The 27793-nt window shown below is 36.5% G+C and overlaps 1 protein-coding gene and 1 pseudogene across 1 annotated transcript in view; one reads left to right on the top strand and one right to left on the bottom strand.

The window, feature by feature from the left end:
• The window catches only part of GluRIB (Glutamate receptor IB), a 143566-nt gene that overhangs the window by 13855 nt on the left and 101918 nt on the right, over positions 1-27793 (bottom strand). Inside the window, 4 exon segments of the mRNA XM_067792013.1 lie at positions 7483-7858; positions 15769-16013; positions 27158-27376; positions 27378-27625. Of these exon segments, the coding sequence (XP_067648114.1) occupies positions 7483-7858; positions 15769-16013; positions 27158-27376; positions 27378-27625 (1088 nt within the window).
• LOC137252972 (small ribosomal subunit protein uS5 pseudogene) lies at positions 8716-12613 on the top strand (annotated as a pseudogene).

Genomic DNA, 27793 nt, shown 5'->3' with positions numbered 1-27793 from the left:
CAGAACCACGTGCCACCCAAGAGTTCCCTCAGGTTTTAGTTGTTTGGGCGATTTTAAGACTAGCTTTTAAACTAATTTAATGTGAACCTAAAACTAAAAGGCTAATTTAAATTTAACTTAAACTACCCTAAAAGTTGTCTTAACATTACCTTAATGTTACCTAAAAACCTATATTGATATAAGTGTACATAAAAGAAAATGAAAATGTAGAAAAACCTCAACAGCAATAGAAAAAAAAAGCGGAAACAATTAAAAATTTAATATAATTTTCATTAAAAGTTTACAATTATCGAAACAAAAACACTTTAACTTATTTTCCGCTATGAAAGTGAATATATTCCTCGGCATCTAAACATGTGCACAAATGCATATAAGTATATAAATACATGGGTATAGAAGAAAAAAAAAAAAAATGGAAATTTGACTAAATTAACTTAAGCGAACGAAAGCAAAGGGCATAGGAGTAAAAATACAATAAAGTTTCTTATATAAAATTCGTAATATTGGGTCTTAAAACCAAATACCTATATATTACTTTAAAATATTGCTATTTCAAGGTGATTTCATGAGACGCTCCCTATCAAAAGGAGGTAACTCAGTTTTTTAAAATCCACCATAAAATGATTATTTGGCAACGTCTAAATCTGTAAAGTAAAGTTAGGAGCAATTAACAAGACAAATGTATTTAATATAAAGTTGTTTCTTCTTTCACATCCAAATTAATTTTGTGTTGATTTCTCAAAAGGGGTTATCTTGCAATATACTCCCTAATTTTGTTTAAGAGTAAATTACGTTTAAAATTAAACAAGAAACCCTAATTTGGTAGCGCCATGCTTTCCACTAGCAAAGCGAATTGTAGGTATTTTAGTTTTTAATCAACGATTGGTGGGTTCCTTGTAAAAAGATAGAACTTAAAAACAATGTAACTGATAGCAATAATAAAGAAAATATAAAAGAAAATATATATACATATATATATATATATACCTACTTAATTAAATGAGAATTAACTAATGAAAGCTTAGACCTGTTCAAAAAAAAGAGAAAAAAAAAAAAAAAAAAAAACCCCCATGAGATAGGGTATTGTCATTTTCTGGTTGCAACGAGAATTTACGCATATACATATATGTGATTAGTAAAAGAAAACGCGCAAAATTCTGATAAGAATTCAAAGTAAAGTTAAAACTTGTGAGAGAAGAGAGAATTTACCTATTCATTTATCTAGCAACGGAACTCACGGGCGCCTGCTGACAACGTTGGAGGTCATGGTAAGTACTCTTTAACTGATTCTCTCTTAATTTTGCTTTTCATTTACAATGCGTTTGTGGAAATAGAGTCGCGTATGGAGGGAAATAAAGTAAAGAAATTTAAGTTTTTGCACATACATAAGAGAGTGCTCGCGATACTCTCCTTCTATTTTATAACTATCGGCATAGTTATAACTATTTGTCGTTGCCACTACTAAAGTTTTTTTTTCTCTTTGAGGTATTTTTTTTTCTTTCTTCGATTCCAATTAGAATTACATACATACATTATAACATATTCATTAGTTCTGTTTCTGTTTAAAATTGTAAATTAGGAATGCATAGCGTAATGCGTATGTATGTAACTTAATTTATAAATGTTGATAAATATCCCGAATGTATTAGGGATGCTCGAAAATGTTAATTTAAAACCTCTGAAATATTGTTCAGCGATTTGACTAAATTTAAAGCAACATTTATATACGTACATATAAAACTTGAATAAATATGTAATTGAATTGTAACATTTTAAAATGAATCGGTGCTAATTTTTTTATTTAAAAAGGATGTGAGGTGATCTAGGTCTTCTTTAGGTATGGTTGGGTTTAGGGATTAACGTCAAAAAAAAAAAAAATATTTCTCATGGTTGGGTAGGAGGAGAGAAAGGAAGCGGCTTTATTGCTTCCCGGGTTCGATCGGCTGCATCACCGGTTTATTCCGTTTCCGGTTGTCTGTCTTATCTTTAGGGATTTTCGGGGTTAAAGTGTTTAGATTTTTTTGCCTGGTTCTATTCAAATATGTGCATGAATTTCTTTTGTGTGTTAGGTTGACCCCTGTACACATGTGACAAGCAAGGACCACCCCAACCCGGCGAGCTCAGACCTGGTTTTAGCTAGCATGCACGCTTCGTCACGTACAGGACCTCGTCAGAGGTAGCTTAGTCTGGTTAACTCCATCACACATACTACGCACGTGTGTACCGATTGTTTCCAATCTACGGGTAGAATTGAGTCTGCTGTTTACTATGTCGATTTAGAAATAAATAGATCTTACCTGTTGCCAGATTATTGCAGTATCTTACAGGCAAACATTGTAGCTGTAAAGAAACCAGGGTAAATTTGGGAGGAAGATGCTTAAGCAACAATCGCGTAAATAAATATATTGATATTCAGTGTTTGTTGAAGACGATAATCTCAAACATTATTTCATCAGTAAGTGTCCTGGAATACAAGGAAATATTTGAGAGACTTTGAGCAGATCGGACCGTACATCTTTAGTGGTTTCTTGAATATAAAACAATAGAAAGCAACGAAAAGCCGACTTGACAGAAGAGGTGCAGAACTCCATGGATCGATGGTAGACATCCCAAACTATTTGGGAAAATAGAGATGAGTTAGATATGATCCATCGAGCAGGAATGGCGTGGACAGAAGCGCGGAGCTGCAAAATTTCTTCGTAAGGCTCACAAGAAAAGACTTAAGACTCACAGTGGGTATACTAACTGGACATTTTCTTCTGGCAATACATGCTTAAAAGTTAGGCCTTGTCGGTAACAGCAAATATTGGAAGTGGTGGAATGTATTTCATGTTCGCTTACTGCGCTTATGAGGCCAAGGTTCTAGCTACTAAGGGTGGCAGAGTTGCCCGATCACGAGGCAGCAAACAAGCTGGCTCCTATGATTACTCTTGTATTTGCTAAGAGGACGGAGTTAGTTAGAACATAAATTCTGATACTTCATTGGATGGATACCTTCAGATACAGGTCGAGAACACTTCGATAACAAACCGATAACTTTTCGATAACAAATCGATCACTAGCCGACAACAAGCTGCCAATGTTACACTCCGACAACTCTTCGACAACAAACCGGCAAGACCTTCGTAAAAAATAAAACTTTTTGATGACAATTTAATTTATTTTCGTTAAAAAGTCGTATGATTTTTGATCAAACTTCTATAAAAAATCAGAAATTTTTTTTATAACAAGTCAATTACTCTAATACAAAAAAATCTATAACAAATGGATAAATTTTCTATAAGAAATGAATAACTTTAATACATCTTTTTGAAACCAAACCAAAAACTGAACAAATACGTTTCTTAAGGATAGCAAATTTATAGCAATCCCGTAACAAATCGATAATTAAAAATAACTGATTTTAAGTGGATAGTAAACCGATAGCTTTTCCATAGCGATGTTTATCGATAACAAACCATTAGCAATTTAATAAAGAACCGATAGCACGCCAACCGGTTTCCGTTTTGGATACACCTCTTCCCTCTTCTTTGTCCCACTACTCGCAAGTATTAAACCTACTATTATCCTACGCTTACATTTTGAATTCCCCAATACCGTAAGCAACGATGTTCACACATCAATAATAGGCTAGTATAATATTAGAATAATCTTGATAAAAATAGGAAAAACAATAAATCAGAGCATAGTTGGTCGCAAAATTCATACTAGTTTCGAAAAAGTTCACATGAGTGTAGTTTACTGCAGCTCTCACTGACTTCTAAGTACAATCAATGTATGCGTCATTTACGAAGCTACCTGCATATACAAAATTGTAAATTAACGTGGTCACCAAACGACAGATATGCTCACGTCAGTCATTAGTTGAATGAAGCTTTTGGGCGTGCCCAAGCACCAGACGTGAGTGTTGCTGTTGTCCACTATCCTACTGCTTGTTGGCTGATATTAATGAACGTGATGACTATTCAGCCATGCGAACTAGGAGAACAAATAGGCGCATCGAATTGAAAGTACAAACGTGCATTTCTCTATTCAAAGCACACCACCCTCCATATAAATTTCAATGATTATATTGCACTGAAACATTCAAGCAGAACGTAGTCTTCTTCTTTGTGTGATGTTATTATATATATGTGTGTAAGTTTGTGGACGGATTAGGCTTTACTCTTCGAATAGTCGTTGTTGCACTACCATTGCTAGATTATTGACGAATATGTATCTATGCACGTATGTGAGTTCTATCCTAAATAGATACAGAATGAACTGCCCCAGAATCCCGCTAACTTATGTTGATTACTGATTTGTTTTTATTTGCTATCTTCTACTCATCAGCCTGCCAAACATTTCGTAGGGTGGGCAAATTCCATCTAGAAGAATCGTATTCCGGTAGAGGCAACAAGAGTAGAACAATTGCCGATGGAAGAAGCCTGAAAATGAAGCGGAACGTAGTGTTGACAATCTGATACACACACAGTGGATAATTCATCTTGGAGAAGAAATGGGTATTAAGGAAAACTTGCCTGAGATGCTCATTAAATTTGTGATAGTTAGCGCGAGCACGGAGGTTAGTATCCCCTTCTTCGACTCGGTATACATTGTGACTGCAGAGTAGAATAGTAGTTCAAGTGCTTCTTGGTGAAGTGCTGCCCAGCTTCCGGCGATGTCTAGGAGGGAAACTGGACTTTTGCGAGGGTAAAACCAGGCAGCGGAGTTATGATCAAACATAGTTGATATTAAGATCATCAGAAGAGGCTTCGCAGAGGTAAAGCTTTTCTTCGTGCTTTCTGTAACCAAGAACAGCATAGAGAGCAAAGTTCGAAAAGTGCAGTTCACCATCCATTTCGACGTAGGGTACGCAATATGAAAATGCTCTCTTCCCAGCTTAAAAAGATGACGATAATGTGGACCACATTAAGAAACCCATGAAGTGTTAGAGAAAACATGATGGTAATGTGGAACACAACCAAAAACGCTATCAGGAGTTTGAGAAAAGGTGATGGAAGTTTAAAGAGAAATCAATCAAAGAAGTTTCGAGTATGGGGAAGCTCGTCTGAATGAAGATTTTTTAAGGAATTGCGATAGATCAAGAACAAGAAGCTCCAAAGTTATAATGGATCTGTTTGTAGGCTGTAGTTAAAACCAAAGGAAACCAAAAGAGAATACCGGAGGAGTATAAACCTCCCATGGGCTAATAAATATATGAATTAGAAGCGTCTAATAGTGTTGAGTGGCAATTCTTTATTATTTAACATACAACAACCACTGTCAGAACGAAATCTTCCTTAGTTTAACCGGGCTGTTTTCTTGGACAAAGAGACAGTCTTCAGTAATATTCTGTTAGAAGCATAGACGCAAAAGATCTTTTGTAAACTGGGTAGGGTCGGCTCTGCGATTCAAACTGATAAGCGCTAAACTGGGAGCTTTTGGGCTACAGCACATACGTGAAGACGGTCTCCGCACTGTGATGTTCTGTCAACATTCCTGGCTGTGGGGCTATCCAGAGAGATAAATGGTCATACTTTCAAATGCTGTGAATGTGATAAAGCCCTCATTTTTAAATAAAACGGCATACCAAGTTACCATATAGCTTCTGGAGTTGAGATTCTGATGGGAGCACACGTATGGGCACTGCCGTATAAATATCAATTTAAATCACTACTGTATCAGACAAAAACGGTCTAAATACTTTTTATGACATAGACATCTAAGGCTTCATGGACGGACTTAAAACGGAGTGGTTGGTAGGAATGAAGGTCTTTTCAAAATTGCTTCAATTTCAATATCTATGCCTGAATTCATGAGTGTCACTTTAAAGGATGTATGTTAAGCATAAAGATACAAATACTGTCGGTTAGAATATAGCCACTTTCTCTAATAGCCAGGCGTCTCTCCAGCCTGTCGGATCGTTATAAAATTAATAGCCAGGCGGCTCTCCAGCCTGTCGGATCTTTATAAAATTAGGTATAAGTGGTCAATACAGCGACCGGGTCATGAATTTAGCACGCCAATATAGCTTTTTCCAGATTCGGGTGCCAGGACATCGTAAGATAAGGAAAACAAAATGACCGATGAGTAAACATAGCATGTTCCGCTTGTACTCATCAAGGATTCGATCTGGGTATGCAATCCTTTATTACTTCAAAGAGCAGTTGACCATCATACCAAGAAAAACTCTCTCTAGGAATTCTTAAAATTAATAGAAGGGATATACATTAAGATTAGGTGCGCTATACATGGATAAAAGGGTTGGAACTGCACTCAGTTTACTTCTTTATTTTTTGTTCAATGGGGGCCTACTTAACAGATCAATGTTTACGGAATTGATGAATAACATAACTTATCGTCCTTAAACAAGCTGTTATATGAGAAAAGAAGTTTTATAAGAGTAACGAATTTTAAGCCTATATTAAGCCGGATTTTCGTTTTTCTTGGAGGTTGGGATAACGCTCTTCCCTCAAATGACTCAATAAAATTAGACCTATCCTGCTCATGTATCCACATCACGTGGGATCGCCATTGGGCACAAAGTCACAGAGGAGAAAGGTGATTTAATCATTTCTGTTTCATATGCACATTTCTCTACGCTCCCTTTGGGCACGCATTATTCGCGGCATCATAAGAAACCAGATTTTACTCACAGCAGTCCATCAATGCATGTCTTTGCACATTGGGAAAACTGAATTATAAATGGAAGGCTCTTTCTAAAAACTGTGTATACAGTGGGTCTTTCATTGTGAAAACGAGAGTAATGAAATATTACTTGTTCTGCGTTTTCCATCACGGCGGGACAGTGTGGACAGAAAGGATCCTTCTCTATCATATATTTGTTTAAATCCTTGTGAAAACCGCCAAGCCTGCTTTTAATCTATGTAAAGTAGTAGTGCCGTGCTCCCGCTTATACCATCCTGATTTTTCCCACAATTCTTGTCACTCAAATATTGTTCACGTTACGCTTTTCTTGGCACCTTCAAATGATCCTGCAATTCCAATGTCATACAGAGCGGTTATTTCACTTTAAAGTAGATATGCCGAGATAACCCGCTTCGTCGGACATCGTCAGATAAGCATTTGATATTCGTATAGCAGTAGTACGGTGGATTGCTAGTGTATTATTTGGAGGGTTACGTGCCATAGTGCTGCTGCATATAATATTATCGAATTGGTTGCGTTAGATACAAGCTGATGGTTAGCTTCATTGGGCATTATTCGCCTAAGGCCTCCTCTAGCTTTACACATTCTATCTCCCATCTCCCTTAAGTGCTTCTTAAAAGTTAGTTTTGAGTCAATGTTAACTCCTCAATATTTAAAGATAAGACTTTGAAGTTATTAGAAAATCTGCTATGATTAAAACTTAATCACTCATAGTTCTGTAGATATAAGGTAGGCTACCTTTTTGCTTACAAGTATAGATAAAAATTTGTATGTATTTGTAGACGTGCACTCCATAAATACCACAACAACTAATATGTATTTTTAACTTACCCCAACACGTCCATTATCATATTCTCTGTTCGCTTGAATTGTCAATTTCGCTTTTGAATGCATGCCGTCTGTTAAAGAATTTCTTTGAAGTGAGCCACCACCGGACGCTGAACTCAACATCGAACCATTCGCTTTTTGCGCTGATGATTTGCTACGAAAGCAAAACTCAATGATTGCCACAAAAACAGCCACCAAGAGTCCACCAATCAGTATATAAAATATACCAGCAACATTACTCAACGACAGTTCACTGCCAAATGTCTCCTGATTGTGTTTATTCAGTTTGCATTCCGTTTTGTCATACCACCGCTTATTGCGCAATTTTATCAATTCACCATTTTCTTTCAATGATAGTACAGCCAAATTAATCGGATGTCTATGTGTATGATTGGGTATTTCGGAATATATAAATTACGAATGCAAATACAAAAAAAGGACGAAAATAGAAAACAAAAAGAGCACAAAAAAGTTGATCAATAGATAGTTAGATGATTAGTTGGTTGTTTGATTGCGAGAAATTTGATAGAGATTAGTGGGATCAAAGGAGTTTGTTAGTTAGCCATTTGGATGATTTTGGTGATATTTTTTTTAATTTTAATGTCATGATAACGGTGAAGTTATTTGTTGTGCGCATTACATTGCAAAGATGAAATTGCAGTGATGTTGTTGTAGATATTGTTGTTGTGCATATTTAGTAGTATATCCATAATAATTCAAACGTTAGAAGAAAAAGAGCAAAGATTAAAAATTTACAAATTAGTTAAAGAGCTGAAAACTCTTAATTGAATAGTAGACGGAAAGAGCAGCAACAGAAGCAGAGTTACTAATATTGGCTATAATTTAGAGACATAGGCGTTTTAAGGGGTATTCTGATAATTTTCCTTAGGATTGTTTACATTTTTGAGCTAGTGTGGTATTGAGTAGTCCTATTCCGGAAACTCTAAGTTTGTCTTACCGAAAAATCCAAACAAAATATTTTCTATTAACCTTGCAATTATCGAGAAATATTACAAAGTAATCAAAACAAGTAAGGACGGTATTGTCTTCGGCTGTGCCTAAAGGCGCGTGCATGTCAGAGATGCGATAAGTGATAAGAGCGTCGATAAGAGCAGCGACAAGAGCATAGCGTCAAGCTTTAGTTTTGTGTGGTGTATATAACAGAGCTGCGATAAGAGTGTTAGTTGCATTTGCAATTTAAGTTTTGAAAAGTGAAAAGCTATAATAATATTAATAATGAGTGATTCAGAGGAAGAAAATATGTTGGTTTTGCTGCCTACTGCTGCATATTATCATCTACATAATACTGTAAGGGGAAGACGTCACTTTTCGGCGCATCCTATTAACCAAGCAAGACTAGAACTCGGAGAATTTCACCATCTCTATAGTAGTTTGAGACAGGATCCAAAAAAGTTTTTCGAATATATGAGAATCACAAGCGATACATTCGAATATATTCTCTCTCAAATTTCAGATCGACTGCAGCATAATTTACAAAACTGGCACAAAAGACCAATCTTGCATGAGGAGCAACTGATGCTTACAATGAGGTACGTACGAATAATTTTATTGGAGAAAAATTAAAAAATTCATTGGTAAATAATAAAAAAATATTATAGAAAAAAAAGAAATTATAGAATAGAATATTGTGAATCTAAATCGGATATTCATTGTTTTATGCAATGTCATCACATCTAGCCGTGATGTTTTCAGTGCTACATTCAATATAAATAGGTATAGATTTATTAACTAGTTCATGTGTTAGCTGCAATACTTTCATCCTGTATTCTAGTTTATGGCATGAAGACATATTTTTCAGATGTAGCAATAAACTTTTAAATAAACAAAGATCTTTTTCATCCTCATCTTTTTTTGCTCTCTTTTCTTGCAAAAATCGAATTTTTCCTTTTCCGTTTCAAGCAATGCATTTCCAATACCTTCTTCTAAACGCTTGGCCTTTCCTGGTTTTCGAGAAGAATTTAAAGGTTGGCGTGAAAATGTGGAGCTTCAATTTCTCTCGTTTCTTTTGAAATAGCATGTTGCATTTCACTTTCATCATCATTTAAAATTTCATCCATAAAAAAATTCATAGATTCATCTTCAACTATCGCTGGTTAGTTCCTGGTGGATTTCCTGGCAGCAAACTGAACTTCTCAAAAGGACAGATTATCAAAATACTGCCACGAACCATTGTAAACCGCCAATTGAGCAGAACCAGATTTTGGTTTGGAAACGCTTGCCAACGTAATTCTATATTTGTCACGTATTATTTCCTATTTATTGCGAAATATGTACCTGTACATGCTCAAATGAAAACAAATGGTAAATTTTTGTTGTTACTATTATTATTAATTACTATGTATTATTAAGCTTAAATTGGCATTTTAAGCAACAATTTTACAATAAAAACATGAAAAAATATTTTTGCACTTGTTGTATTGAATTGTTTGGATATCTCTTGCCACGATTTATCCAAAACTAACCTGTTGTGGTGATTTGGATCTTTTTGATCCCAAATTGCAGGTTTTAAAAATACAGAACTTATAAAATATTCTGTGTCCATCATCGGTAATACGAAGAAATTACTGACCTACAATTTCTATGCTCTTATCGATGATAGCGAGCGAAGAGTGAGTTAGCGCGCTGCTCCGACATGCACACTATCTATTATCACTTTCTATTAAAATACTTGCATTAATTTTCTACGCTTCGCTCTTATCAACGCTCTTATCGTTTATCGCATCTCTGACATGCACGCACCCTAAGACTTCACACCTTTCATGAATGGGGTTAAACAATAATCTTATCCCATTCGTAATAACCAAATAATCGGCTGTATAAGATGTGAAATACATAGTGAACAGATGTACATAACTAAGAAATTTTTAAGATAAAGGGAACAGAAATGACAGTTTATATGGGGTATATACTATATATACCACCGATCTCTATAATTTTTTCAAACAAAAATGAATGCCCTATACGTAAGTACGATGAAATTTGAAACATCCAATACTGTTTTCACACAGACGGCTTATTGAATAATAAAGGCAATTTTCTACATTAAGACGCTTATTGAGCTCAATCTTCCCTACAAAATTCGAATCTATTATTATTTCATTAGTAGCTAATCGAATGCCTAATGAAGTCAAAAGCACAATGCAACTCTGTTGGCAGCTTTCCGCTTCCGTTTCCGCTTCTTAGTTTTTGGTGTGTTCAGTGTTTAAAAATGTCATTTGTCAAAGCAAATGTCATTGTCTGCATGGCGGAACGATACAAGGTGGCCGCATCGAACAGCTGATTATAACCTTTTTTATTTGATTTGATACATCAACCACCGGCGCAGTACGATTTTGACATTTGTCCATCGAATTTACAAGTACATGGAATTTTTTTTTGTTTGTAGGTATGTCACCATGCTCCCACCTTGTATCGTTCCGCCATGATTGTCTGTCTCATCCTTCATACTAATCGAGCAGTTATTTCTGTGTGAAAGCAAAAAATTTACGATTTCATTAGCAGGTGAAATGAGATCATTAAGTTTCTGTGTGAGAACAGTATATCTGTTGAAATGGGCAGTAATTACGAAAAGCTTTTTATCTGAAGAATTAGTTGTGGGGGATATATGCTATATATACTACTGATCTCATCCATTTTCTCAGATAATAATATGTGCATATACGAAAGTATATGGTGATAGATGAACATGGCTAAATCAACTCAGCTCTTCATTCGGTATACTTAGTGATGGTTGTATCTATTTTCCTTTAAGGACAGACAATTTTGAGATTCGTGAAGAAGTTAAAATACAATTTCATTTTAACGAAACGTATATAAACTAGCGCTGATATGTGTCTGAAATAAAAGGTATTAGAAATACGGCAATGAAAACTGAAACTCCTGGGACAGATCTAATTTCTTGTCACTGAAATGTGTTTTCGTAAAAACCGTCTGCTCTTTTGCGATTATTTAAGTCGATTTAAATGATCCGGAATTGCGTTCAAATATTCTGCTCATGTATTCATCTCATTTCAGCCGACTGTCACTCATCACATCTCATACGATTTCGAGCATACTTTTCATCGTAGAAAGATCAGATTTGGCACGTTGGAAAAGTACGCACCTCAACTTTATTTCTAAAGCCAAAGACATTTGCAATAATCGAAACCACCGCTGAATTTTACAAGGCTTAGACTATACCCGTGGCAGCAATGCTTGTCAGTTTTTTCCTTACACCGATATAACTTGATTTACTACATAACGGCGGTAGTAGTTTCAGCCCGCGGTGGTCCGTGTAGGATTTGGTTCGGGTGCGGCTGTGGAAGATTTGGTTCTTGTGGTGGCCGTGGTGGGCGAAGTCGTTTTCGTGGGGGCCGTGGTCCTTGTCATGGAGGAAAAGAAGACTCAAAGGAATGGGTTCCCGTAACAAAATTGGGCCGTTTTGTACATGATGGAAAGTCCATCAACTAGAAGAGACCTACTTATATTCTTTGCCAATCAAAGAATTTGAAATCATCGATTTATTTATTGGTACAGCACTTCGAGATGAAGTTTTAAAAATTATGCCTATTCATAAACAGGCACGTACGGGCCAGCGTACGCGTTTCAAGTTACTTGCTGCTATTGCTGACAACGATGGTCATATCGGAATTGAAGTTAAATGTAACAAGGAAGTAGCCACTGCTATACGCGGCGCCATCATTATGGAAAATTGTCCCTCGCACCCGTTCGCCGTGGCTATTTGGGTAATAAGAATGGCAAGCCCCACACACACCTTGCAAAGTTACTGGTAAATGTGGTTCCATATCCGTGCGGTTGAGTCCAGCTACTCGCGGTACTGGTATTTTGACAGCATAAGAAATTGTTAATTATGGCTGCAGTTGCCGATTGCTATACGTCTGCTCGTCGATCAACAGGTACACTCTTCAATTTCGCAGAAGCAACACACGTCGCTATAGCTAAGATTTATGCTTACTTGACACCTGATTTAAGTAAAGAGATGCCATTGAGTGCCACTCCAATTCAAGAATTGGCCGATTTCTGGCTTAAAAGCCAAACACCGTTGGTCGTCAACAAGTCGAAGTCAATAGTTCTAACCTGCTTCGTCAAATTGTATTACCTTGCAAAAGAATAATGATTAATCGTAAAAAAGGCGACTAAAATACCCAAATCGTTTCAATGGGATGCCAGCGCCATTTATAGCATCTCGAACCCAACTTTTAACGTCACCCACTCGTGTCGAATCCTGGTTTTTTTTAGCAGGTGAGGCTCTGGCGACATCAAGGTCCTACGGAATACAATATTTCGGAAAATTTCACTTGGGGTCATCATTTTTGAGACGTTCTTTAATCAATCAAATTAAGAAAGACACAACAAAGAAGACATATATGGGTTATACACGGCGTATACGTGATATTTTTAAAAAATTTATTATTGGAATAGTGAAATTCGATTCGCAAACGTATAAAAATTCAACATTGAATACTCGATAATTTAATTATTCAAATATTTTAAAAAGCTCTTTTACCAATCCCACACACTAAACCTACACTTGTATTCTATATCCTACAATCTATATTCTTCCATCCAGCCTTTAACTGCTTAGAAACACTTTTTTGTAATTGAAAATATTTGTTTCTAAACTTTTGTGCTACTTTGCCCAGGACCTGAGCCTAGGATCCTCGATGTGATAGGTGGAGCACGCTGCCAATATACAACGACGGCCGACCAGAGCTCCATTTGCATTGGAAAATTTTTTATATCGCTGTCACAACAATTTTAATGGGGTTACACTGAAATGACAGCCCTTGGAGTCGCTCCGGTATATAGAACTGGCTGCCTTGGGAAGCGTTTATATCGCCTGTCTGTTGTTTCAGTTGGCTCCGAGTGCGTACGTGACGACGTAAGATTGGGGACTGCACATATTGTGCAACAGTAATTGTTTACCCAGAATAAGAGTCACATTCGTTTCTTACATAACTTCAAATTAAAATTTTCAAAAAAAGAGAACTCTGAACCAAATAAGAAAATTATGAATCTTATTTGTTCCAAAATGCATAAACCGGAAGCTATTCTAACAAGGTTTTAGTAAAGGCATGAGAACGATAACTGAAAGTTTTAGTGAAGAAACTCCAAAAGCGTACATCGGTTTAGCTCATTTCATGCGACTACTTTCATGATGCCTGTTGCTCTTGGCAACACTTTTCTTTTGATGTTGCTGACTGCATGTTAATGTGGTGATGTTATATTGTATGTATAAATTAGGGTGGTCCTTAAAAACCAAATACACTACTTCACTTGTATCTCACATATTTAAACGTCAATTTCATGATTAAATATATAGGTTATGTTGCACGACAGCTGTACTTTTGAAAAATAGCCCATTTTTAACGTTACTATTGCTGTTGTTTTAGCTATAAAACACTTTGAGAAGGTTTTCGACAGTGGTCCCTTGCCGGATATAAATTCAATACTTTTCGGTAACATGCACCATTAAGGTACCAGCCCAACCATCTCGGAAACGATTTGTTACCATCACATTGAACCTCTAAGTCATCTTACATCCCGAACGAAATATTTATGCCTCGTCCAAGAAAACGCTGAATAGATGATACCGGTTCATCGTTCTCCATACAGTTTATACAGCTCGGGTTTTCCAGTGTTTTAGGGTGCACTGTATGGATCTCCATATATCAGTGCCCTGTTCGTACTCTAATAACCATAGTTCATCTAAGTAGTAGTAGTCAGTAAACCCCAACAGCTCCGACGGGCATTTGGAGTCAAGAACAGGCCTGGAATATCTCGATATGTGGCAAAAGCTGGTATCAGCCCAGCATTTGCTTAGCTGGTTCAAGGTCCACCAGTCAAGAAGCACAGAGAGCAAGTTAGCATTGGAATCTCAAAATTTTCACTGGCAGACACCTTCAATACGACAGTGCATTTCCGGGCCAAGAGAGCAACATGAAAATTGCCAAGCGATAGTCTTTTGCTTTTGAGCCTAAATAATTTTTATCAATGAGTTAGATGCCCCAGAAAGTGGAGTCATGCAATCTTCTATAGTCTTCGACCTCACGGTTGCAAAGCTAAGCACTTTGATGACCGCCTTACTATAGATGTAGATATTGGAGTCTCTAACAGTAAAAGTAGTGAATAACAACCCATCAACTGCATCCATTTTAGCGGCGACCTCCGCCTGAAAGAGAAATCATTGATCGGGCAGCCTAAATTTCTAGCTAATACCGAACTCATGGCAGAATATACTCGTTTGAACTAAGCCGCTGTGCAGTAGTCTCTTTTGCAAGGTATGAAATCAAATTCGGTCAGTATGCTTGAGTGCACGTCATCCACAAGCATATATGTATCTCGCATCACGAGGACGGTTTGGCACCTGGCTCATCTATAATTCCCATGATGGCAATCGGATACAGTTTCAGGATTGCATCTAGCGCCAGTGTGAAGAAGTTTCTTGTGCTTTGAAGATAATCGGCTGGATCGCGCTGTATGGTAAGGCCAAGGTAATGTACCACCCTGGGCGAAAGCCACCAGCTTTTGCCATTTGCGCCTCGACAGCAGTACGAAGCAACCTCTAAATTAAGCTTCAGACCCTTGAATATAGCACCAGCAGTGTACCTAAATCGAGGGCGATCTTAATGCAAACTATTGGTGGACGGTACCACGAACTTATTGGGAAAAGTAAAGTTCGCTTGGTATATCGCCGCCATCATTTGAATTAGTAATCTAATATTTAGTATGAGAAAGGATTTAGATGACTGGGAGTGGGTCTGTTAGTAGTAGTGAGAGTGGAAGTGGGAATGGGAGTGGGAGTGAGAGTAAGAGCGAGAGAGAGCGAGTGAGAGTTAGAATGGAAGTCGCCCTTCCATTTAAGTCGAATTAGAAGTGAAAGGTGGAAAAGTGAATAATAGAAGAACGTGAATAGAAGAGGAAAACACGAGGAAAGTTTCGAGCGTGATAAATGGAAGGGATGGCGACTTTTTAAATATAGGCCAACAAATTTTCAAGCAGAACAACGTCTGCCGGGTATGCTAGTTAAAAATATATTTCAAAATAACTTTTGGTTTGCTAATTTCTTCTTAATACCAAAAAGACTTTGTATGAATGATTACTTGTGACTTTATTTTTATATTAACTAAGAATACGGTAGTTCGAAAAAAAGCAAATAATATTTTTGGTAAGCATACAAATTGTTCCTCTTCAGCAGTACAGACTCATCACATTCCAAACATACATACATATGTATGCACATCATCATTTACATCTATATTTGCATACCTTAATGGCGATCCGATTGGCGTTGCGATGCCAAAACCCCTGGTATCGAGATTACGACCGACTTTCATTGTATCGCAAGGCTCACTAGCATTAACGTATTCATTCTTTGGTGATTCCACAAGTAGCGCATATTTGCCTTTTGATGTACGTACACGACGTATGCATTCACCGTATGTACTAACAAAGACATGCTCACGCGAATTCATATACTCCCACATCTTGTTGTGTAAGCCGATTTGGGATCTCTGAAAGAAATGATTTACATGCGTAACAAATTTATACACTTATTTACATATAAAGTGATTCATTATAAATAAATATGTATATTATGTGTAAAATTATAGTTGTAGAGTAAGAGCACTTGTGGTCGGACATGCCGCAATAGTTGGACACTTCAAAATTTTAAATTCAAAATAAGAAAATCGTTGTTTTTGCAACTGCTACTACAATTTTAAAAAATTTCATTGAATCTATGCTACACGAGAAAATGTTGAAACGTAAAACTATGTGCAAATTGCATTTTTGGAAAACGAAATTCAACTGAAGACCATAAAAAACTTTTAATTTTTGGACTGTACATACTTTCGCTCTTTTAGATGAAGACTAAAGTTATTTACTTTTTGTGAAAAATGTTTTTCAAAATTGATTAACTTCGAAGGCGGATTTTGAAAATTGAATGACCACGTCTCTTGAAGAAATTCGCAAAATAAACGTGCTTAAAAAGAAACCAGCGGCTACTTATAATATACCCAAATCAACTTTATTTGACCGAGTTTGTAGCAGATTTACGTAAGATCGATGTAGGAAAGATCCTGTATATTTCCTGTCCTTAAAAGAAGAAAAGTTAAGGCATGGGATTTCTATTACGCAAAAGATGACCTTGTTCAGAAGATTTTTGAAGATAGCTGAAGAAATACCCCATTTAAGGAGCATAAACCAGGCAAAACTTTGCTGTAGTAGCTTTTCAAAAACAAACTTCTTATATTCAGCCATCAAGATAAAAATATAAACAAGGCCAAAACAGTCGTTAGCGAAGCCTCTATTTGGCAATGATTTTATGAATCTAAATAATACCTTCGAATAGCTGGGCAAGAAGACGTCATGCAAGGTCCTTCTCGAATTACAAGCTTATGAGTTTGCCCAAAAATTGGTTAAGTTATTCAGTTCAGTTTCTGAAAAGCTAGCTGATGAAGAATTGAAATTCAGAAACATGTCTTAGTAACCATCACCCACAGCGGGTTGGAGGATCAGAATATACCCGCGGTAGGTATGCCTGTCGTAAGAGGACAAATTTGGCCAAAAACCACATTCAAAGGGCTGTGTAGCGCAACCCTTCAGGTTACCAGCGCAATATATAGCTTCTCCAAACGCAATTGTCAACCTCACCTATCCGCGGCGAATCCGGTTTCACTAACGACGAGGCTCTGGCGACCCCAAGTTCCTCATTGAACTTGGGAGTGGGAAGGGAGGGAATGGCCTGAAGGTTTAATGTGGCCATATAAATCGTTCCCGAGATGGTCGGGCTAGCACCTTTATGGTGCGGTGGTACCGGAGCGTACCGGATCTGTATCCGGCAAAGGACCATCACATCGATAACACTCCCCAAAGCCTTCGGGGAGTAACCTTATCGCTACAACAACATCAACAAAAGTAACCACCACCGTGTGTAAATTTTGTAATTTATCTCTAATATCAATAACCAAAAAAAAAAAAAAAACAAAAAATGGTTGTTTTATATGCGATGCCTTCAAAACACTATTCATGCTATGCAATACTCTTAGGACCACTCAAAATGAATTGGGCACAAACTGTAGGTCAGTGGCAATACAAAGCTAACAATACAGACTTTTGTCCGTTACTTCCAAATGGCTTTCCAAAACTATTCTATCAGTCTACCAGGCGGTAAGGTTGAACTGGCCAGTCCGTGAGGACCTCACATAAGCACAATAAGTTCATAGTGTTACCAGAAGTTTGGTTAACAACCAAACTGATAAAAACTATCAAAACCAAGACTTATGTTATAAAATAATTCCGTTCTCTTGCAAATACTAGAGGTTTTTATAGACCTATGACATTTTCTGCTTCTAGACCTGATAGCAATGCAACGCTAGGGTCTCAGCCTTCCCTTGTGTCCCCCTCGTACCTGCGCTTCCTGCATCTGATATCAGTTTCAAGGCATAACTAAGAAGCATGTGACGGCCGAAGGCAGTGTCCAGTCAGAGTATCTATCATGGACCTTCAGTTACTTATTTTCAATGGTAAGTGTAATTTTTTGATATAAGTTTATAAAGCCTGCATATGACCTTCGAGATTTTCTAGCTCCGCGCCTTTCCTGCTAAGTCGATCATGTAGAACTCCTGTCTTATTTTAATCTCGCTCAATCTGGTTGATGCGACAACGGTATGAACTTCGAGCAATGCGCTCTATTTAGTCAGCGTATCCGCTTTTTAATTTCCATTTATTTCAATATGCCCAGGCACCCAAAAAAGATGTGCATTTCTCCCTATCTCGATTATTTTCAGCGATATAGCCTTAATTGCTGCTTGGCTGTCAACATAAGAATGAAAGGGCTGCAAGATAAGCTATTTTCCTCTTCTGCTTTAGTCAAGGATACTACTTCCACATAAAAAATACTACAGTGATCTGGAAGCATGTAGGATTTGTTAATTTTCAGATCTGAGCAGTCTACCGAAAACCTAGCACTTTTATCGTGGCTCTAGGAGACCAATAGAAGCACAGGTGGGAAGCGTCTTATGAGAAAAAAACGCTCCAAATTTCAAGAGGTAGGTTCACAGTTTGACCTTTTAGGTTATGTAAAAAGTAGCTTGTGTTTTGGAACGTAATCAACGTCGAACTTAATTTGTCGTCTGAGTCATACCATCCTATGACAGTGGAAGCAATGTGTGCCAACTTAAAGTAAGATGCCAGCTTTTACTTTATTATAATTTTTTCATTTTATTAACGTAAATTGCACAATACTGGTATAAAACTGGCAAAAATACAAGTATGTCATTAAAATATATAGTAAATCTGCAAGCATTCGCTTACATATGCATACACTTGCACACACACACACCCACACCCACACATGCTTGCATAGTAAGTTTTTATACTTTGGCCTACAGACACATGGAGTGCTCAACTAAAAATAGCTTTCGTGACGCCATTATTTTTGGCCTAAAAAGAGATGTTGGGTAAGGAATTCCCAAATGCTTTCGTTGGTCAAAAGAGGGAGAATCTTATGAGTGAATTTATGTTAACGGCTTATAACTATGTGTATGGAGGGGGAAATAAATTCCTAGAATTTTCATAAATCGCACAATAATTGTGTGGCAATGGTGGTTAGTGAATTTTACTGATGCTTTTATGAGTAAAAAAAAACATTCGTAGAAAATTCAAATAAATTAATAAATTTCGTGCTACGATGAAATATACGTTGTAAATACTTGCATGCATGCGACTATATGTATTTATATATGCACATATATACATATTATTTAGTGGTTCCAGATGATGACACAAAAATTTCTAAAATATTTCGGCATAACTTGATAAAACCATAAAAAATGTTTAATAGTATTATTGGTACAACATTTTCCCTACCAAAGTAAGATATTTTCTGCGAACAAATTGTAACCAACATTTGTCTTAATCAGTAAAGTTGTAGACAGAGTTTGAGCGATCTCGCGATTTTTGAGGATGAACGTGATCTGTGACTATAACCTTTCAATCACACCAGTTTTTATTGATGACTGTGACTGGGGGCTATGCTTGAGTATGTTGTTGCTATTATTGGTAAGTGTAATTAGGAATGGAAAACAGATGCTGACACAGTCAGTGGGTGGTCCATACTCTTTCTGAAAGACAAGATTGTGAACGATTTAGTTACCTTGGTGTTGCTAACAATTATCGCGAATCAGGACGGCGAAGAAGAAAGTGGTGGATGCAGACTTGTCTGTTTAAAACAGCAAAGTGGAATTAACATTGGTTGTTATGCCATTCTATGTGGATCTAAGATTTTCTATTCCTCTATTTTTAGACACATTTTCAGGTGTCTTTCATGAGTTTTCTCAAAATTGTTATACAGCATTTAATACTATTTCGCGTCAAGGTAGCGAAGTAATACAAAAAAAGTGCTACCAAAGAAACATATTAACATCGCAGAAAAAGCTATTATTTGTTGCATAGAAAAAACCGTTATTTTTGCTCAAGCGATTGATGAGTGAGTGACGTGTAGCGCAATTATTTTTGACAGTCAACATTTACAAATATAGGGAACTAACGGCTATAACAATGCAACACGTTTATATCTACACAACTCTTTCTATTTATTACTGTTATCTACCAGTAGAACATGTCTGCATACATACACATACATGCGTTGTATGGGTGTATATGCTGTTATGAGTGCGCTTCAGTAACCAATAAACCTTTACGTTCATCCATCCAACAAGTAATATGAAAATTTATTTTTTATTTATCAGAATCCCACACAACGAAATTGATCGAAAACGAATATTTCCCATCCGATTTGAAGCCATATGCTAATTTCCGGCTTCTAATATTTATCCCTTGGATGTGTTCAAAACTTCTGCTTTGAAAAGGTTTTAGTTTGAACTAATATGTTCGTCGGATTAAACGAGCATTGAAGTATTGTACTTGGAAATAAGGAACATTGTCATAATTTCAAGAGAAATATCAAAGATTGGCTGGTATCGGCACAAAAAATGCATGCAAAACGTAAGTTAAGCTGCGTATTAGTGGTTTAGGAAAAAAAGCGCAAACTTTCGAAGGAAAGTTGTATTTCAAAGATGCTCGATTTTGGTTGGTTTACTTAAATTGATGTAGATGTTTGAGCTAGATTGCAAAGGAATATTCCTACAAAAGTAAAGCTTCTTATATACTAAGGACAGTTTTCAGCGTTATGCAATTTTATAACTTCCATGAAAATGAAATGGTGTATTTACTTCGTCACGAATATCAAAATTGTAAGTCCTTAAAAGGAAGTAGACAGACCCACCAATAAGTATACCGAAATTATCAGGATGAAGGGCTGAGTTGATTTACCAATGTCCGTTTGTCCACCTGTCTGTTTGTATGAAAACTAGTCCCTCAATTTTTCAGATGTATTGATTTAATTTGGTGAGCGGGTATATTTAGATGTCCGATTAGACATTTGTCGGAACCGGCCGGATCGGACCACTATAGCATTATCCCCCATACAACGGATTTTTCAGAAACGGGGATTTTTGTCATATCTTCCTCAATAAATTAGATTGAAGCGTCGTATATTGCACATATTATTTTCTGAAAAAATGGATGAGATCGGTAGTATATATAGCATATATCCCAGACAACCGATTGTTCTGATAAGAAGTTTTCGTAATTACAGCCCCATTTTAAGAGCTAGAGGCTTCAAATTTCAACGAATGCTGACATATAGAGCATTTATTGTTGTCTGAAAAAATTTTATAGATCGGTGGTGTATATAGCATATATCTTACATAACCGATTTTTCAGAAAAGAAGCTTTTCGTATCTTTCCATTTTAACAGCTAGAAGCTTCAAATTTCAGCAAATGCTTACATATATAAGATGTAACAGAGATTGGCGATATATATATTTTATAACCCATATAAAATGTAATTTCTGCCCCCCTTTTTTGCATCGTCACACAAAGCACCTAAATATTTTTTAGTTTATATTGTAACGAATTTAAGAAAATTCCGCTTATTTGAAACCTTCTGCTAACGTTCGAATCGCTAAGCTGTTGAATAAATCACTCCAATATTCTGTATTGTAAAATGGTCTTTATTAGACTACTTTGTGAGTAGTACAAATATACTTCACAATTATACTTCACTTCGCAACTGATAGCGTGTTTAAATTAGACTGATTCCTCAGCTTGCGCTGCTTTTATACTCTCTGTTGTTTCTTTCGCATATTTCTCCACCTTCACCTTTCACCTTCTAGAACTCTTGTATCACCTGCTTGGTACTCTGCTTTATAAGTGCATGTATATTTGTAGTTTATAGCTATATGCGTGTGTATGTGTGAGTAATTCTTCGGCTGATGAAATCTGCGTGTGTGAGATAGCTCTTTGTCGCTGCTTCGTGTTTTTGTTGTTGCGTGATTATTACTAACAGCTTAGTGATATTAATATTCGTCAAAATAATAAATCAAAACTAAAAACATGAAAATAAAATAATAAAAAAAAAATTTCATGTTAAACGGTTTTATTGAAAACAATACTTACATTAAGTAATAATAATACTTAAAGCTAGAAAACAATTAGGTAGGTCCTAGGTACTAGTCAATACACTCCTCATCAATCTAGGGCGTTGATCAGACAATTAAATAAAAGCGTTGGGCGCGTGAAATTTCTGAAAATGTGAGGCGTAGCATAACCTGATTAAGGTTCAGTTGGTCTTATATATGACTATCAATAGAAATTTATCCTCTGGGGCGTACCACGACATTGCAACATGGAAAATATTCACAGCAAGCCTCAAATTTCATTGGATTAACCATGAAGCATACTCAAAAGCAAAGGGAAAAACAATTCCCTACAACGGGATATGGGACTTAAAATGTAACCGCGGCAGATATGCCTATCGTTAGAGGCGACTAAAATCCTAAAACTATTCAAGTTGTTGTATAGCGGAATCCTTTAAAAGAGATGCCAGTAAAATTTATAGACCCGTCAACCAAATTGTCAATTTCACCAACCTAGCGAATTCCGTTTCTATAACAGGTGAGGCTCTGCGAACCCCAAATTCCTCATGAAACTAGGGATGGGGTGCGGATTGGCCTAGAAAGTTGAATTTGGTTAGTATGACCGAGACGATCCATATCATAATTTAATGGTGCTTGTTACCGCAACTATCGGATCTGCATATGGCACAGGGCCGTTATGGTATCTAACGTTCTCCAAAACCTCATAGAAGTTTCTTTATTGCTACAAAAACAACAACTATAGAAAAATCGATCGACATTCATTCTCTTCTGTCTGGTCAATTATGATTGCTCAACTGAATCGAAGTAGTTTTTCATACTTTTTATACTCCGCGTGCTTTGCACACAGATTATATTAACTTTGATTATATAACGGTTGGTTGTACAGTTATAAAGGAATGGAGATAGATATAGACTTCCATATACGAAAATCATCAGTGTCGAAAAAAAATTTGATTGAGCCATGTCCGTCCGTCCGTCTGTCTGTCCGTTAACACGATAACTTGAGTAAGTATTGAGATATCTTCACCAAATTTGGTACACGAGCTTATCTGGGCCCAGAATAAATTGGTATTGAAAATGAACATTTTGGAAAACAGAAAAAACCTGATTATTTAGTAAATAATCCAACTAGAATGTTGAAATTCGACGTGTGGACTGATATTGAGGCTCTTGATAAAAATTTGAAAACATTTTTTAAAATTGGCGTGGCACCGCCCACTTGTGATAAAATTAATTTTACAAATATTATTAATCAAAAAATCAAAAATCGTTAAACCTATCGCAACAAAATTCGGCAGCGAGGTTGCCTTTAATAAGGAATGCTTTGAAGGAAAATTAATGAAATTGGTTAAGGACCACGCCCGCTTTTATATAAAAGATTTATAAAAGCGTCGTGGATGAATAAAGTAAGCTATATCTTTGCAAAAAAGAGCTTTATATCTATAGAATTTTACTTTTTAAATTGAATTATAACATTAAATTGGAAAACGCTAAAATTTTTGAAAATGGGTGTGGCACCGCCCCTTTTTTCTAAGCAATTTTCTATGTTTCCGGAGCCATAACTCGAAGAAAAATTAACATACAAAAAAAATTAACATATCGTCATGAAACTGTGTACACATATTTTCCTTATAACAGAAAACATTTCCAGTAGAAATGAATGGGAGTGGTATAAGACCACGGCAACTTAGATGTAAAACAAATTTAAAAGGGTGGCAGACTAGAATAATAAGCTATAACTTAGCAAAGAATAGTTTTGATATTTCAATAATCAAGTATAAGAGAAAATGGGGAGATATTTTTTTTTAAATGAGCGGTGCCACGTGTTATGTAGAAAAGTAATTTATATGAAATGAGATGTGCAATTGAAGCTCACGCTAAGTATATAATGTTCAGTTACACCCGAACTTGGACACTTTTACTTGTTTTTTTTGGCAGCAGAAAAATTTTTTAGATAGTCAATGAAGCAAAACAAATTTAGGTAAAAAAGAATTAATTTTGATAACACCGGTAACGCAGCTACTGGAATTTTAAATCCTATATTTTTTTTTTTTTTTTCTAAAATGCGGGCCGTTTTTTCAGTCATTCATCAGCTTGGGCCGAACGACAAACATTCAGGCGTCGTTACTGCACATCGTAATGATAACAAACATATGTACATCCGCATACAAATGCAAATATGTAAATGTGAATAGCTTTATCTATCTTCGTACCAAATGTGCATGCATATTTACCTGCCATTTCACACCCCCAAAATCTCTGTTTTTTCACTTGACTGTAGCCCTTGACTTCTGACAAGAGCATGTGCGCCTACGCTGTCAATTCAATTTGTTATCTGTTGTCGGTCTCAGCTTATCTCCCTTTGACATACGTACATATGCGCTCCTTCTTTTAACAAAATTTTTATACTCAACTGAGCAGGGCTCACAGAGTATATTAATTTTGTTCGCATAACGGTAATCCGTAACGGCATAAACTAATCGAGATAGATATAGACTTCTATATATCAAAATGATCTGGGCGAAAAACGAAATTCATTTAGCCATGTCCGTACGTCCGTCCGTCCGTAAACACGATAACTTGAATAAATTTCGAGGTATCTTAATGAAATTTGGCATGTAGATTCCTGGGCACTCATCTCAGATCGCTATTTAAAATGAACGTAATCGCCCACTTTTTCGATATCGAAAATTTCGAAAAACCGAAAAAGTGCGATAATTCATTACGAAAAATGGGTAAAGCGATGAAACTTGGTAGGTGGCTTGACCTTATGACGCAGAATAGAAAATTAGTAAAATCTTGGACATTGGGCGTGGCTCCGCCCACTTTTAAAATAAGGTAATTTAAAAGTTTTGCAAGCTCTAACTTGGCAGTCGTTGAAGGCATCTTGATGAAATTTGGCAGGAACCTATTACTATATGTACGCAAAATAAAAATTAGCAAAATCGGATTACGAACACGCCCACCTAAAAAAAAAATTCAATATCTTTACTGCATATAAGTAAATTATGTCAACATTCAATTCCAGTAATGATATGAATGAAAAATTTCTGCAGGACGAAATCAAAAGCCCTTGGAGTCATGGCAGGAATACTGTTCGTTGTATTACATATATAAATAAAGTAGCGGTACCCGACAGATGATGTTCTGGGTCACCCTGGTCCACATTTTGGTCGATATCTCGAAAACACCTTCACATATGCAACTAAGGGCCACTCCCTTTTAAAACCCTCATTAATACCTTTAATTTGATACCCATACCGTACAAGCATATTCTAGAGTCACCCCTGCTCCACCTTTATGGCGATATCTCGAAAAGGCGTCTACCAATAGAACTATTGCCCACTCCCCCTCTAAAATACTCTTTAATACCTTCCATTTGATATAAACACACTCCAGGGTTGCGCTAGGTTTTCCGGGTTACCCTAGTTTCATTTTCCTACATGGTGATTTTCCTTTGTTTTATCTCCAAAGCTCTCAGCTGAGTATGTAATGTTCGGTTACACCCGAACTTAGCCTTCCTTACTTGTTATTTTTCATAATTTTAATTGTTCTAAACTGGTATTGATATCAGGCATTTACATACATGGCAACGTGAAATCCATCAAAACAAGCAAGGAAGACTAAGTTCGGGTGTAACCCAACATTACATACTCAGCTGCCAAATTATAGCTTGCAAAACTTTTAAATTACCTTCTTTTAAAAGTGGGCGGTGCCTCGCCCATTGTCCAAAATTTTACTAATTTTCTATTCTGCGTCATAAGGTCAACCCACGTATCAAGTTTCATTGCTGAGTATAAAAATGAATTTATTGCAGTAAATTTTCAAAATAAGTAAATATCATTATAGAAGAAAAAAATTGGATTTATTTTACAAAATGCTTTTAAACGAAGAAAGTGTGAAATTATAGAAAAAATCTACTAAATTTACTTTTAAAGTACGTCTTTCATCTTCAGCATACCCCTTAACAGGGTAAAGAAGGAAGGAACATTTAAGAACCCTAGGTCTGCAAACTTAGCGAACTGTGCGAAATTCCAGAAAGATGTGAAACCCAAAGAGATTGCCAATGCAAAGAAATGAGATGAGTCTTCTTAGAAGACGGGTAAGTGAAATGTTAAAGCTGGCAAAGATCGTGGAAAGCGGAGCGCCATGAATATAGGGATCTGTTTTTAGAATCAACAAGCATGGAATTTCTAGTGTCTCATGGAAAAAGTGCTGTACGGATTCCGAGTGTGCATTGCAACAACGCAGCTAAGGAAGTCATAGATAGAAGAAAAATATTTTAGAGACTAATTAGGAAAGAGAACAGAGAATAATTACGTAGGAGTGAGGAGTCCTTTGAGGAAATTTTCGGATTTTCCAGAGATAAGACAAGAATCGCGCCGTCGGACACCTTCCGATAAGCACTTGCTATTCGTCTAGCAGGAATTCTGTAAGCTGCTTTTATATTTTTGTAATTTTATATTTCAATATTATCAAGTTGGTTACGTTTGACAATAGCTGACGGGTAGCTTCAACTTTTCCCCTAATGTTAGGCACAATTCGCCTTAGGCCTCCACTAAGTTTAAAAACTTTCCCTCACACCGCCATGAAGTGTCACTTAAATATTAGTTATGAGCCAGTGTTTACTCCTAAATAATTCTAGTGAGACTTTGAATTTATATGATTATATCCTTTGGTTAGGGCTAACTAATCCGCATTCCGCTTTGGGCTTACCAAAACTACTTTTGTCTTATTGCTAGCCATATGCATCGATATGTTCGTCAGTCACTCATTTATTTTTCTAACTGCTTGAAGCAAGTCCAGTTTCTTGACCGATTTGCATGCCCCCGGAAAGGTGGATTTGTAATATTCCACCCGTTATGTTCAACCTAACCTAACCATACAAACCAATCTCAAATCCGTTTTAGAAAGAATTTGTAAATGCTAGAAAATTTTTATTTGGAGTTCTATTTACTATTTCGAGTTCCAGTTCTTGAAATGATTGAATATTTTTCTTAGAATTTTGAAATCATTGAAAAAAGCTGAATTTACGAAATTTCAAAAAAAGAAAAAAACATCCCAGAACTCGTTTTGCGCTGCTGCTTTATATATATGTAGATAGATTTAAACAAACATACACTTAAATTTCCTATGCAATGCACCGTACTTACTCTGAAAAAGTCCCAGGTGGAACCATGCAAGAGCGTACCATACTGCACTTCCGTTTGCATAGCTAAATCTTCAGGTGAATTGATTGGTGTCACCATTCGTTCGACAGTGAGAAATGCTGCCAAATTGGCTGTATACAATGAAATAAAAATGAGCGTGAAAAACCACCAAGCGACACCAACAATGCGACCGGATATGGAACCTGGTGATATGTCACACACAACCTTGTTGCATGAAGGCAGCTAAAGCAAACCAAAATGAATTCAAAATGCTAAACTCGTTGACTGCTGCGGTAGCGGAGGAGCCAAGCCCAATAACGCTTCCGGGTATACCACTACCAACAACACCAATATTAGCTGGACTACCCGTTGCGCTGGTTGTACCAGTCATTGGACCTGCTACAGGTACACCACCAATTATGCCAGGAGGCTGTTGATTGGCCAATTGATCGTGATGTGAATGCGAATCAGCTGAAAAAAGGATGAGAAAAAGCAATATGATGACGATGAATATTATGGAAGTACAAATTGTGGTCGAGTGGTAGAAATTGGTTGTGAAATTGGAAGAAAGGCTTAAATTAATTACATATTCATAAAGTAGCAAAACCTATAAATGTAGAGGTGTACACGTATTTAGCC

Source organism: Eurosta solidaginis, chromosome 5 (genome assembly GCF_040869045.1).
Source record: "Eurosta solidaginis isolate ZX-2024a chromosome 5, ASM4086904v1, whole genome shotgun sequence".
Classification (NCBI taxonomy): domain Eukaryota; kingdom Metazoa; phylum Arthropoda; class Insecta; order Diptera; family Tephritidae; genus Eurosta; species Eurosta solidaginis.
Note: the sequence above shows the minus strand (reverse complement) of the source record. Positions and strands in the feature narration are given on the sequence as shown.